The sequence below is a fragment of the Phalacrocorax carbo genome, chromosome 1 (assembly GCF_963921805.1).
Source record: "Phalacrocorax carbo chromosome 1, bPhaCar2.1, whole genome shotgun sequence".
Taxonomy (NCBI): Eukaryota; Metazoa; Chordata; class Aves; order Suliformes; family Phalacrocoracidae; genus Phalacrocorax; species Phalacrocorax carbo.
In genome coordinates, this window is record NC_087513.1 from 111,089,091 (window position 1) to 111,104,350 (window position 15,260).

Below are 15,260 nucleotides of genomic sequence, written 5' to 3' on the forward strand. Positions count from 1 at the left end.
CTAAGAAAGAGGCTTCCAGTAATAAACTACACAAAATGTCCCAGGATCTTAGACCTGACAATCTGTGATATATTTTCGTTGTATGATCCAGGAAAGCAAATTATTAGAGGAACAAATAGCCAAAAGCTTGAAAACCTGTGTTCTTAAATTAAGAAGTGCAAATCTGATTCTGTACACTAGTTTGCTATTATAGCTGTCTGGACATGTGCTGAATCAGGTAATTTGCCATACCCAGTTTTCTGTATAGCACTGAACATACACCAGAGCTGGATCTTTGAAGTCATTAATTGAATTACCTTCTGGATGAGACAGATATGTATTAGTCTGTTCTTGAATCACTGTTTTCTGACATTATACCTGATAAGGATATCTAAATGCTAGAGACAGTTTTCAGGTCAGAGTTTGCTTCTCTTACATAGTCTTATTATGCAGGTTATTCAGAACCACTTCTTCTAATTGGAGTGCTGACCTGTCAGTTTCTTTCTTGTCTGGGAGAATGAACAGCTTGAGTTTAGCTAATGCTGGTGCCATAATATTGACTATTCTAAAATGCCATTCTGAAGTTATAATTGCTTATAGAATCCTACTCTAATATAATAGTTTTCTTTCATTTTGTACCTTTGTGATATAGTCTTTGTTCATTCTAGGCATCTTTTTTCATTTGGATTGTCTCATCTCTCAAAAATAACACTCCACCTTTCACCATTCAACCTTATAACAGTACTTAGGAACTTTATCGTATCCCCCGCCTGCATAAAAAGAAGCGTAGCCAGCAGGTCAAAGCAGGTGATTCTCCCCCTCACCTTTTGTGAGATGCCACCAGGAGCAGTGCATCCAGCTCTGGGGTCCCCAGCACAAGGCAGATGTGGAACTATTAGAGTGGGTCAGAGGAGGACCACAAAAATGATCAGAGGGATGGAGCACCTCTCCTATGAAGACAAGCTGAGATGTTTGGGGTTGTTCAACCTGGAGAAGACGCGACTCCAGGGAGACCTTACTGCAGCCTTTTAGTACTTAAAGGGGGCCTATAAGAAAGATGGAGAGAGACTTTTACCAGGGCCTGTGGTGATAGCATAAGGGGTAACGGTTTTAAACTCAAAGAGGGTCATTTCAGATTAGATATAAGGAAGAAAATTTTTGCAGTGAGGGTGGCGAGACACTGGCACAGATTGCCCAGAGAAGTGGATGCCTCATCCCTGGAAGAGTTCAAGCTCAGGTTGGGTGATACTTTGAACAACCTGATCTAGTGGAAGATGCCCCTGCCCATGGCAGGGGGGCTGGACTAGGTGATCTTTAAAGGTGCCTTCCAATCAAAACCATTCTATGATTCTATCATTTATTGTGTGCCTATACTAACTAACATGAGCAGTAGTTTTTGTACTTTTCTGCAGGCTTGTGTTTGGTTTTTGGTTTTTTTTTTCTTTGGTTGGTTGGGTTTGCTTTGTTTTGTTTTGTTTTCAGCAGAGTGCCATAAGGTTCACGTATAATAAATATGATCAGGGTTGCTGTTTTTAAAAATGGTGTGTGTTCAAGCTCCTAGTTCTGTATTTAGGAGTTTAGACGTTCAGTATGTTGTCTTAACTGGTGGTACTTTATGTACAAAAGCTTAGAAGAACAGTTCATTTACATTTTGAATTAATTTTTTGTCAGGCATAAATTAATCCTGAGTTACATAGAAGCTAAGCAGAGCATATTTTTATTTTTCAATATTTTTACCTTTCTCACTGATCTGTATGGAAGTTTTTTCTTTTTATACAATACATAGATTACATTTAAGTATCCTTAACATATGTTAATGTATGAGAAGGTCCACCTTCTCTTTTCCACTTGGTTATACTTCATTTTCGTCTGATAGAATTTCTTGATAAATGTTCTGTTTATTAACTTAATTTGTTTCTTAGTTGTTCTAGAAAACTGGAGGGATCAGATTTTGTAGACATATAAAATAGTCAACATTATATTTTCAAAGCCTTGGCTTTAAGGTTTGTTATTTTTTCATGCTCTATTTTATGTTAAACTTATTGTATGTTTCTGTTTGATAAATCCTAACTCTGTAATAATTTAAGCATAATATACTACAATTAGTGATGAACAGCATACAAGAAAAACAAAAACTCTTTTTAAAACTGGTTATTCCCTTCCAACTTTTTTTTCTTTTAGCAGAAATGTAAAATAACTTTTATTTGTACTGCAAAAACTTATTTCCAAAGTTATTTTCTTCATGTGAAACATCACTCCTGATATCTTTAATCTATTTTCGACTAGGAAATAAAAAATCATCTGGCTTAAAATAATTTTTCTGTGTCAAGCCATTAGGACAGTCATCCTGTGTCCTCTTCATTTTGATGTATTGGAGCTTTTGACTGCTAGCGAAATGTCTGCAAAGCCTTTTTTACCCAGACTTTTTGAAAGGGAAAATATGAAGCTCTTTTATTTTAGGAATGCTTTACTTTTGGGAGTTGTTGATTTTAGGATATATCTTTATTTGATGGACTTTTTGACCTATTTGTGTTTTATGACGTTAGTATCTGTAGTCATGTATAGATGGCAGTCCATAACACACCTATTCTTCTAAAATGTAAATAAGCAGATTCTATAGGCATCCAAAATCTACCTTTAGAAGAGAGAGCAGCCTGAACTGAAAGTCCCTATTCTCCTAAATGCTTGTACCTGCAGTAGTGTACACTACTTTTTCCCTTGAAAGGCTTTTTAAATAGGATATGAGTTTGCCACGTGTATTTAAATCAACAGACAGCATCAAGCCACATGACGTTACCTAGGAAGGAAAGTTAGCCAAGTACAGACAGAACATATTTCTATCTTCCACAATCATGCCAGTGTTCATTAATGGACTGAACTTATTCTGAGAAACTGTGCATTGGAGGACAGTGCTTATCTAAAATTTGTTGTGAAATAGCCACATTTTGTGCCTCATGAGCACTCTGATGAGATTTCTGACCCACATGTTGAACGTGTTAGGTGCAAAAACTGTCTGCCAGGCAGAAGTCAGTTCATGCAGTTTTCCTTTGAGTGGCTCCCACCACTAACTTTCTTTCCAGAGGAAAAGCTAAGGTTCTGACTTGGTATTCTGAGATTCCTGACCATACTTAACCATAGAACAGGCATATATAGTTTTCTTTTTTCTTCATAGAGCTCCACTAGTGTGAGGTGTCACATACTGAAGACTCTTTGATAGTCCATTTTTGCATTAAGATGTTTAGATGATGAAATGTTTTTTTTAAAGGTCTATGAAAATCAAGGAGCACTAGAATTACTCATTAAAACACTTGGAAAAGGATGAGCTCCTGTATCTGGTAAATAAATTCATAACAAAACATACTTGTTGGATGAAACCACTTGCTTTCCTGCAAAAATAAGGGCTGAATCGTTATCAAAAAACACGCTGCTGGCATTGAGCAATATAGCAGCCTTGATCTGTGCTTTAAAACTTCTACTGATAACAGTTCTTTTCAGCTAAAACCTATATGCATACAGGCAGCAGCAGCAGCATAATGTTACCAAAAAGTTATGCATTTTGACACGGTAAACACAGAAAGAAGTTGAAAACGTGCACTTCAGAAACAAGGAAGTAGTTCCATTCCTGAAGCTAAATTTTACTACTTAGTTAAATGTGCCCAGTTCTGATAGACCCAATAGCTCTGATAGACCTATTAGCAATTTTCTAGCCTAAAGGTCAACTATTTGTGAGAAGACTAGAACAGAATTTCCAGAGAGACATCGATAAATATTAAGGAGCTATTTATCAAACTAAAAATATATACATATATATTTTAATTACTAAAAATAGATACCATGAGACCAGCTATAATTGATAATGCTCTTTTGGAATTATGCTAGAGAATTTCCTTGACTTTCAGTAACATAAAGAATATTTTCTTAATACTCTTAAAATATAATAAGTGTGTGATTAAAATAAAAAAGGTATTTACAAATAAATCTTTGATAGAAAAAAATGTTATTTACCTGAGACATAACTAGAGGAGCAGGGAAGGAGTTACTCCCTCTCATTTTCTAGAGACCATTAAACTGTTCCTGCTATCCAGAGAAACAGTGAGTAGAACAGATAATTCTTGTCACTACTGGCATTGTGATTGGAAAATCATAGTTCGTTTGCAAACCAGCGATTTCCTCTGTATGAAACCCAGTGTTTGGCTATATGTTTAATGTAGCCACTTATAGGCAGGCTTGTAAGGAAGATGCACCATCTTTTTGCTTGCCTGTAACTTGATGATTTCATAAGGAACTGGTAAAAAATTATCTTAAATAGTGTACTAATACACACAGTATTTTTTTTCTGAAGTAAGTAGAATGTGTTGCAAAATTTTAGGCATTCTTTTATTATTTTTTTCTTCTAGGTTTATTCACAACTAAACATCTCTCTTTAGAAAGATTTGAGAAATGGGTGAAGCCTTTGCACATCTATGAAAATTTGGAGAGTGAATGTAATTTCTCCATGGCAAAATAAGACACTATAAAATCAGCAAGTGAACAGATTAAATATATACGTTTCATAGATCACCTCCATTTGTTATACAAGGGTCTGTCTGACAAGTTTCTCATCCTCAGGAAGAAATGTTCTTTGTCATTTCTGAGAAAACACCTTTCAAGGGCCTGATGTTGCCTAATGCTAAACATAATTAGCAGATACTCTATTCCGGAGTATTTCAGTTGAAACAGTTTTAGGAGGGGAGAAGTCTACCAAAATAAAGGCTTAAGAAACTCAGGGTTGAATAGTGATATTTTCATGGTCAATAATAAATTGATATAGCAGTCAATTGAAATTTCTTTGTGAGCATGAATGCTTGGATTAGGGGTATATGGCTTGTTATAGTTAAACAGTGAATATATTTTGTGTATTACTTCCTTTTTCCAGATGCTCCAACATTTGTGTCAAATCAAACCATGTATTACTCTTGGGAAGGCAATCCCATCAATATAAGCTGTGAAGTGCTAGCAAATCCATCTGCCTCAGTTCAGTGGAGAAGAGGAAAATCAGTTTTACCAGTAAAAAATACAACACATCTGAAGACCTACAGTACAGGAAGAAAGCTGATTTTAGAGGTAAGACTTAAAATGGGAATCAACATGCTGACGTTAATTTCTTCCTCAGTTTTGCACCATTGCAAGTACTGTAGCATGTATTCAAGGATAAGACTTATAAGTAAAGCTCTTTAAAAAAAAAAAAACTATTTATGAACTTATTTATCTCCACATTTCTTGTAAGCAGTTAGAAAATAAACCTCATTTGCATGGCCCATGCTCAGTTTTCCATCTGCAGTGAACAAAAATGTAACTTGTGTTTCTTGCAAGTAAATAAAATACATAAATAAATATAAAACTACCCCGTCAGGTTACTACTAAAAATTAAAGTGACTACCTGGTAGGTTGTTGGTATGTACAGAAACATTTGTGTGGCTTCAGTCAAGAACAAAGCAGAGGGTAAAGCGATAACAAACTGCAGTTGGCTTTGATAACAACTGATTCCTCACGGAGGCATTGGAAAAATAAGAACTAAGCTGCCTTCTGTTGTCTAAAAGCTACATGTAAGAACAAAACTTGAGAAAGGCAGAAGACAAAGAGCATGCCTTAGTTATCTGTTTACTTCATTAACATGGCTAAACAGTGAACTACTCAGCAATAGTGTATAGCAAATCGTGGTCCTTAATTAATCATTTCACAATTAAGTGTAACCAGTGTCTGACCTATTACGGGGAAGACATACTGTCTTCCTCCACAGGTGTGGAAGAAGTTAGTTTTCTCCATTTCTCTCTAGTATCAGGCTTATGTCTGAGCACAAGCTTCTCAGTTGCCATGGAAAAAAAGATTGAGAAGCTGTAGGACTAACCAGAGTGGGGGACCTACTTCATCCCAAGCAAGATGTGCAGAGTACACTGGAAAAAAACTATGCTTTTTTTCCTGAAGTCCAAACAAGTAACCTCGTTTCTTGTAGTAGAGGATGTATATTTAAAGAGTCTTACTCTTCTATGAAGGCCATCTTCAGGGTTGTTTTTTTTTTATTTTAAGTGAAGCTTAGCAACACAAAATTTGCTTTGCAGTCTGTGGTTCTCTGAGTGCTCTTCCATTTTTCTGTCACCTGAACAGTTGGTCAGGCAAGGTGGATTCCAATAAAACATTAGCTCCCTAGGGTATCTATTCTGTCTATTCTGTTTTATGCCCTTATTCACCTGAGTTAAGCCACATTACTTGCATCTAAGCTGCCCCACCCCCACCCCAGAATGTCTGGTGTATCGTGAATCCTGCAAACAATAAAAAGTAAAATATTGTTCTTGCATCATCTATAGGAATCAGCAGTTTTCAGACCATTAATTACTTATTTCGGTCAAAATGTCAGTTTGTGCAAATAGTGTCTGTGAAAAAAAAGTGAGGTTTATTAGATTTTTTTCTTATTTAAAAGTGAAATTATAAAGATGAACAATGTTACCCTTTTCCATTACTTAATTTCTTCATTTGAATTTGAGAAGGGTGAGTTTAAGATGAAAACGGGTGTATTTAGATCTGTATTTGGAAAATGTACTAGATAGGCTGAATTAAGACTGCATCTGCATATTTATTAAGGAGAACATTTTTGCATTTCTGATTTTTTAAAAGAACTTTGATATTTTATGAGAAATTAATATTTACAAACTGTTTGTTTTAAAGATTGCTCCTACATCTGACAGTGATTTTGGACGGTATAATTGTACAGCCACAAACAGAATAGGAACAAGATATCAGGAGTATACACTTGGTCAAGCTGGTAAGTTAAAAAATTGTTTCCTTTTCTTTAATTTTTTTTCTATTTTAATAAAAATAAAGGTTAGACACACTTTTCTCTATTTATTTTATTCCAATGGGATGTTTGCAGTTAATTTTAATTCTCTAAAAGTTGAGTCGCAATATAAAGTAAAATAAAAGTTTCCTCAGAATATGAATCTTCTTTGGATTTAATTTTAAGGCCTTCTGAAACTTGAAAAAATTGAATTAGTCTAACTTTTTTCCTTTGCCCTTATTACATTCTACATTTATAACAGTGTATTTTCATAACTTCAGTGGAGAGGCATATGGTTTGCAGGCAGTGAAAATAAGAAAGAATTAGGAAAGTCTTTTTTTCCTTTTCCTCCCTGGTATTTTCTTGATAAACCAAGGATGACAAAAGACTGAAATACTACAGCAAAGAATTTCTATCTTCATTTGCACTTTTAGTTATTTAAAAGCAGAATTTGACCAACAGTGCTAGATTGAATTAATTTAAGTCCTGAGATGTTCTACAACCAATTGTTACAGAATTTCTAAGTATTTTTAAGTCCATCTATTGTTGTTTAGGTAAATATAAATATATTAAAATATGAATATATTTGTTCTTTGGCAGAAATAACTATTAACAGGAGTAAATGGGAGTTTCTTAGCCTTTCTTTCAATTATATTTTCTTGTGGAAAGGACTAATGCTTGTTCTGCAAGCTTTGAGGTGTCCCAACATTTTGATCTACATACTTAGATGATGCAAATTGTTCCAGCTTTAATGACATCTATGGAGTTATAATGCAGTTTACAGTAACAAAGGTACAGCCATTCTGGAAGCTATAAACCCCTTGCGATGCACTGTTATAGACCATTTTCATCACGTAACTTTCAGGTCATACAATTCTGCCAGACTGGCTGATACATATGGGAGGGGACAGATAGAAATAAGGTCTTGCCTTTTTTTTTTTTTTTAAGGAGGACTTGTGTATTTTTTATGATCTTCAATGTTTTAGCTGTAACTTTCGATTACAGCTTGGTCTTTTAATAAGAAAATAAACTCTTTGGAGCCCTCCTGGGAGCACCTTTGGAGGCACATTGCTGAAATGTGCACATCCAGTCATAGGGAGGCTCCCTTACCCAGCCCGGTGTTTTAATTTTAATAGTTTTGCTCAATAAGATAATTAATTTTTTTTGTGTGTCTCAGGAGTGATAAAAAACAGTTGTTTATTAAGAAATTTCTTAGAAGTTGTACACAGGTTGAAAGTTTTTCCCATTACCTCTAAAGGATGGATTATTAACACACACTTTTACAATGAATACTATAGTATTTTTTTTTTGTCTTTGAACTTCTGATCAAAAGAGCTGAGCTTCCTAAAATAGGAATATGTGGGGTTTTACTGAGAAAACAGCAGATTTCTATGTGGCACAATTTTACATCATCCAGAAGATCCATTCCGCTTTGTTTTACAACCTTTTTGGGATATTAGCTGTGTTGCAAATCTGATCTTCCTTTGATAGCTACATGTGACTAATGAGAAATATATTACCTCTTCCTGTTGCATGTAACCATCCTTAGCCCCAGCTAGGTCCTAATTTCAGACAATATATTCTTTACTTTCCACCTTAGAAAACTCTCCCCAACATAAAGGCTCACACAATCTAATTCATACCTAAAATAATTTTATTTTTTGTGAAAAGAAATTCGAGAAGAGAACAATTTGTAGAATCTTCAGTCGTGTTTCATGATCATTTACCTGGATGATGCCTTTTATTTCAGTGGGATTACTTGAACAACTGAGTTTCTGTAAGAGGGCTAAAATTATGACTGTAACAGCTCATCAATACTACATGTGGCATTAAATATGAAAAATGAATACTCCCTGTGACGTTTAAAATTGAGGTAGCAATAGAAAAGCTCTAAGCCTTAAGGAAAAACATAGTTAATTTCTGTACCAACTACTCTGTTTCTAATTAAGAAATCTCAAGACTTGTGGGAAGTTAGCATTGGTTTGAATAGGTGGACTATATCTATTGTGTGTATGTTACTTTTGCCATCATTTAATTTAGGAAATAGGTTTAGCCCTCTAAAAATCTCAGGACTTTGATTTTCTAAATATTCATGACTGGCACAGGATTTGCAAAGTTACATTAAATTAATCAAACAAAAGGACTGCATGTAACACTCTGATTTTAATCACTTACATCTACTTCTCTTCAGTAGCATGCTTTCTCTTTGGGGCAACACGTGCATCTGTTGATTTGACAGCAGCACTGGTTCTGCCTGTCCTGCTGGGGTAGGTGCTACACTTGTCTCTGGAGTATCATCTCTAAGATTTGTTACACATGAGGCAGTAGAAGTACAATGCAAAATCTGCTAGAATAATTTCTGCATTCCTCAAAAACAGAAGACTCGCCACTAGGATTTTTTTCTTAAAGCCGTGAAAATAAATGGTAGGAAAGGGAAGGAAGAATCCCACTTGCATCCTTCTGGCATCTTACCTCTCAGGACAGAAAAATATGAGAAAATATAACAATTATGCCAATGAAAACAGTGGAATTCAGGTTGTGGTTACTGCTGTGCACCATTTTTTTCATACAGATGTATATACATAAGGAAGCATCTCTTAGATATTATATATCTGCTGACTTTTATCTTAAATTTGCAATACAGTATCCCATCACGATGCATGATACTGCATGATGATTATTTCAGCTACGTATTTCTCACCTGCTTTTATAAACAATTAATTAATTTTAATACAAAGTCATTCTCATTATTAATTGAAAAAGAACGTGATATTTTGCTTATGCGTTGTATTTCAGGATGTTCTCACATAAGAGCCCCTGGAAATGCAAGTGAGAGCAAATAATGCCATACAAGCTATAATCCTGTTTTGACTTTTTAATACGACTTTATCAGAGGTGTTACTGATGCTAGTTTTTCAAACAGCTTACTATTCTCTGCTTTTGCAACAGTCTCCTTAACATTTTTCAGTCAATTCTTCAGAAAACTTGATGCACACTTTAAAAAATATGTATTGGAGTTATAAACATAAAAAGGTAAATCAGGGTATATTTAGTCTATGAATAATTATGAGAAGTTATTATGTAGAGCATGAGCTATATATGGACATTCTATACAATGATATGAAATGCAGAAAACAGAACAAACTAAAATTTTGTAGTAATAATAACTAACAGGTATCCTTAACATAAGCCATTTGTAGTGCAGTATTTATGTGGGGCTGGAAACACTGGGTTTGGGGGTGCCAGGGCTCTATTATGCTAGGCACTACTTACAGTAGTGTAATGCATAATATTCAGTACCCTGACAGATTGACATTTTTGGCATTTGCATCTAAATAGACTTTACTGGGGAAGAAACCAGCAAATAACAAATGTGGTTCACTGTTGCAAGTTTTGCACTTACACTAGCATCAGCTGGAAATTAAAAACAACCAGGGAAATGGAGGATAAAATCATCATAATAATTACAGGTATAAAATGTCAAATGCGGCTTTCTTCCTAGTTTTACTACTTCTGTTGCTTTACTTTGGTAGATTAGGAAGCCCTAATGATTGATATTTTCCATATTAAAGCCTATAAAATTTTTTCATGCATTTCAATACAGCCTGGATTCCTTCTGGCTTTGATTGTAAATACTAATGCTGGGGCGTAGCATACTTCCACAATGGCTCTGTCAGGGAAAAATAAATACGGTTTCTAGCTGGGAGACAGTATTAAGCAAAGTATGCTGCTAGGGTAAATTTTGCAAATAATGATTACTTTGCTGAATAGTTTTCTCTTAAAATTCTGCAGGAATTACTTGTATCATGTTTTGTTCCATTTTTCTGCTTTGCTGGTTTTCAGTAGAATCAAGCTGCCTTTTTTTTTTAATTTACTGCTAGTTCAAAAGTGGTCATACTGTCACAGTGCCATTATCTTTATTTCTGTTGCCCTCCTTAAGAAATTAGACTTATTGATGACAGAAAAATATTTCTTTCAGAATTTAGGTGCAATTTGCAACCATACCATTTTGTTAGACTGGAAAACTATACCTGTCCACTGAAATTATACAGAGCTACTGAATCAGCCTGAATTCCAGACACTTTCATTTAAACCCTTCAAAACAGTTGAAGAACTGCAACCTATATAAGGTTTCACACTGAAAGATGCTGGCTATTACCGGTAAATGCTGAGAAGCTTAAGAGCTTATTGAAAGTTGAATCAGATGTGCTCACCACCTGACTTGGAGTGATCAACTCTTAAAAATACCACACGGTTGACATCCTTTTTCATTGCTTAAGCATTTAAATTGCTGTGTGAGTAACACACAGAATGCAAAAAAGAACCACAGTCTTTTTCATTTTTTGCCACTGCAAAGTAATTACTTGACATCTCAACCACAGCTTTTATTTTAGAAGTCTGCTTATACTTTGTTTTTTCTTTATGACAGGCTTAGGCTTTGGCAAGCCAGGTGAGCTTGGCAGATTGTCCCAATGGCTTTCAGAGCCTGAGGTGAGCACAGATATTCCTAGATTTGCCCAGATTTAGTTTAGTCATTTTTTATGTGAAATAGCAGTATGCAGGAAGATGGTATTATATAGCAAAACATTACTCCTTTTTGTTGAGATCTCAGTATTATTACATCAAATGTTTTTGTATAGATAAATAGAAAATTGTATGGACATCATTAGTCTAAGACTATGTTGTTGGAATAGATAATTTATTATCTTAAAAAGGTAAATGTTAAGGTTGTGACACAGAAAGCTAAACTGGATTTTTCAAGTAAAATTTTCTTCAAATATTAATGTGTATTTTGCACATAGTAGCATACAGCTGGACTGAATTCAGAGCCCCTAAAAAATAAACCACAATTCACCTCTAAGGCTCTTATGGCCTCACTCATTCTAGACTTCCCTTTCCCTTCTTTCTTCTATTCTGGGATGGCAAAGGGGTTAAAAGTTTAGATAAGGGGGTAAAAAGTTCAGTCCGATTCACCTTTTTGCCTCAGTCTTTGGATCCAAAAGGATACTTTGATTTTTTTATGAAAATTGAGATTCTGATCTCACCACACCATGCCTGGAACTGCAGCTCAGCACAGAGATTTACATTGACTGAGTATTAACAGGGTCAACTCTTGGCAGAAACCATACTAACAAGCACTGAACATAGTGTACAAATTAGTTACATCATACAACTCTGATGATGAATTTCAAACTTGTCTTGCCAAATCATCCCAATTACATGATTTGCACAGTATACTATAGAACATCAAAGATTTTACAGCTTTTAGAGGTAGTGACATATTAGAATACTTAAAGAGAGTTGCTATATCTGTTTCCTTTCTACAGCAACATTTCAGGGAACTAAATGGCAAAATTAAAATGTATTCTATGATGTCATTAGATATGGTGAATTCCCATGCCGCTTTATTTAATTAAATGTATTTTAAGCATCCTGTATACTCAGAAAGTCAGTGAAGATGGGCAATAATGACATCAAAAGCAAATGAAGACATGGAAAAGGCAATAACTGAGCTTCACAGAAATTACATCCTGTAACTTGTTTTATGGAATCAAGTCATGCTCAAAATATGATAAGGTTGATCAATAACTGAGAAGTACTACAACATCAAATTTAACAGTTTACTAATCTGAATTTTTGGAGCTGGCACTTTGGTGCTGGTTAATGAATGTTGTTCCTTTTTTCTCCAAATATTCGTGTTTTCACACACAAGCAAGAACATCAAGGCAAGACTGAGCCTAACCTGTAGATTTAATATTGAAATTTTTCTCCATTCTAAGGATGTACAAGCACGAACTATTTCAGGGAGGTCTTTGGCTCCAAAGGTCTGCTCCCCAGCCCTGTCTCTTTCCCTGACATGGTTCTGATACTCCTTATGTTCAGCATTTAGACATAGTTGCTTTCAGTCAATATGTGTGTCAGATGTACAGAGAGAGGAAAAACTGCAGAACGGCACTAGGAACAATTGACAGAAGACAGGAGAAAAGAGCTAACCGGAAGATAAATCTCTGACCTCACTACCTACTCTCACACCATCACTTCCTTTTCTCCACTTACACTAGAACTGCTAAACTTGCAGAAGTAAAATTGCTTTCTTCCATAAAACTATCCAAAAAATAGCTTAGAAAGAAAATGCCCAGTGAAAATGGTGGTCATTTATTGAACAGGTTGGGTAATAATAGTAATAGGCTTGAAAAAGCATTTACATATCAGTGAAGATAAGCATGTACTCATAATTCTGTGTGTACTTCTCTGTCAGCTGCAATAATGTTTTTGGAACCAAACCAGTACTGCTTAATTTAGGCCAATGTATCATAAAGTTCATTTGTGCTAACCAGCTTTATGCTCTGAGTACAAAATACATAAAGTGCAATTTTACACTACACTTTCTATTTGGGGATCTTTTTTCCTTTTATTTTTAAGGAACTCTTTAAGATCATGCATGAATACGCCAAATACTGAACAGAGGAGTAGACACTGTGGCAAAAAGATGAAGTTGACTAAATGTCTGATACTTGGGGTTTTTTTAATGATTTATTTTAATTTAAAGGCTGAACTTTTGGTAAATTATCCTTTGTTTTGACAGCAGCGTTACAACAGATAGCAGTGGAACTTCTAAGAAACTATACCAGATTCTGTGCTATCAATAAGTGATCTTTAAATCATAGAAAAGAAATTCCATACTTTTTCTACTATACAGTCTTTCAACTTCTACCAGTAACAGTATATGAAAGAGTCATCACTGCCAATAGCTAAACTCCTTTAAGATTCTTTTAACTGGTTGGTTTTAGAAGGAAGAAGAACGAGAACCATCCACAGTTCTGTCCTTCCAGATGCAGACTTCAGAGGACACAACTTTGCAAATTATTCTTCACTCCTGCTAAATGTTGAGCCAAAAGCCTTGCAGTTCTGACACAAAAATCATGGCAATGCTCCACGTAATTTCAGCTGACAGGATAGCTCAAATGCTGGAATGTTTAGCCAGATCAGGACCAGAGGGCTGTTTACCTTACATGATCAAATTCATACTCATTAGAGAACTACAGAATTAGATTCAGTTCATTATGGTGCTAATGATTTTCTTTGGGAAAACAAAAGTTATAGATTTGCCTAGTCTGAAAGAGATCATAGGTATTTTATACTATCTTAATAAAATTGCTAGTATTTGTTTCTGGTTTTCACTAGGAACATGTCTCCTGTTTTATTTTTTTAGGTGATTCACTTTTTTTTTACCAACTGACATAGTTCAACTCTGAAAACTGCATAAAAATTACCTACATGTGTGGGTTGCTTGGATTATGGGATGCATATTTAAAACAGTATTGTGGATGTATTTCACACTTAAACGAGTTTTAAACATATTGCATTGTGCTAGTTATGCAAAATATTTTACTGGGTTTTCACAGGAGCTTCATTTTATGCGTATTACCAAACAGAATCATATCTTCATTTGGCAGAAATTATACTTGAATCTGCAGTAGAGAACGTAAGGTTATTCCTGAAGGATGTCTATGCCATGTTTATTATAGTTAATCATATGCAGACATAAACACACAAGGAAAAGAGATCTCCTTAATATTTTGAAAGTCAAGAACAGAGTGAATATGTAAATAACATATTTTTGTTTCATACCATTGACCAAATAATTGTTTTGGTCCAAACAGAAGTAACAGTGAATTGCCTTATAAAAAGAACATAAAAAAACTAACATAAAAATAGTCTGAGTGAAATTAAATATTCATTCAACCTTAAACAATGTTTTATTTCATTTTGAACTCTTAATAACAGAAAGGGAATAAAAGTGCTTAGAAACTATTTGTAATATTGTAGGTATCCACCGCAGCTTTTAGCTTGCAATTAAATCCAAAGAGCATTCATCTTTGGTACTACAGAGCTATATTCATCCTCCCAGGTGATCGGTAGCCACATCACTCAAACAGTGCCATGCTGCTTTACTTTGGCTCTCCTGGATCGCTTTGCTCACATTCTTATGTTGTATTTTTCCCAATCCACTCAGAACAGTCATTTGAGCTGGGGGGGGATGAATCTGTACACAGAATGGTGCTTAAGGTACTGTCACTATCGGGGGAAAAAAAAATATTGCTCTCAGCTATAATGAGAATCTGGAGGAGAAGGATCATAAACTGGTTCTAATCCTCATCCTCCTCTGATTTTGGGATCAATTCTTACTTAGCAAGCGACTCATGTAACTAATTCTTCTTCCATGTGATCACTGAAAATAACCTCTATGTTTTTCTGAACATATTTTATTTTTTCTAAAAAAGCCAACTTTTTGATCTATTTTAAAAAAAAGACTCAAAACCCAAGACTGTGTTCTCCTGGTTGCATAGCATACTCGTTACATTTGGTCATGTTCTGTCTGACCATGAATCTTTAATTCCTTTCTGCAGAGTAATACAGCTTAACTAAAAAGGGTGAAAATTTCCTGCAACATCCCATATGCTGGTGA

The 15,260-nt window shown here is 34.9% G+C and overlaps 1 protein-coding gene across 1 annotated transcript in view; it reads left to right on the forward strand.

Moving 5' to 3' along the window:
- NCAM2 (neural cell adhesion molecule 2) overlaps window positions 1-15,260 on the forward strand; it is a 310,400-nt gene that overhangs the window by 219,483 nt on the left and 75,657 nt on the right. The window contains exons 10-11 of the mRNA XM_064470098.1: window positions 4,895-5,082; window positions 6,682-6,778. Coding sequence (XP_064326168.1) covers window positions 4,895-5,082; window positions 6,682-6,778 — 285 coding nt within the window. The remainder of the gene's footprint in view (window positions 1-4,894; window positions 5,083-6,681; window positions 6,779-15,260) is intronic.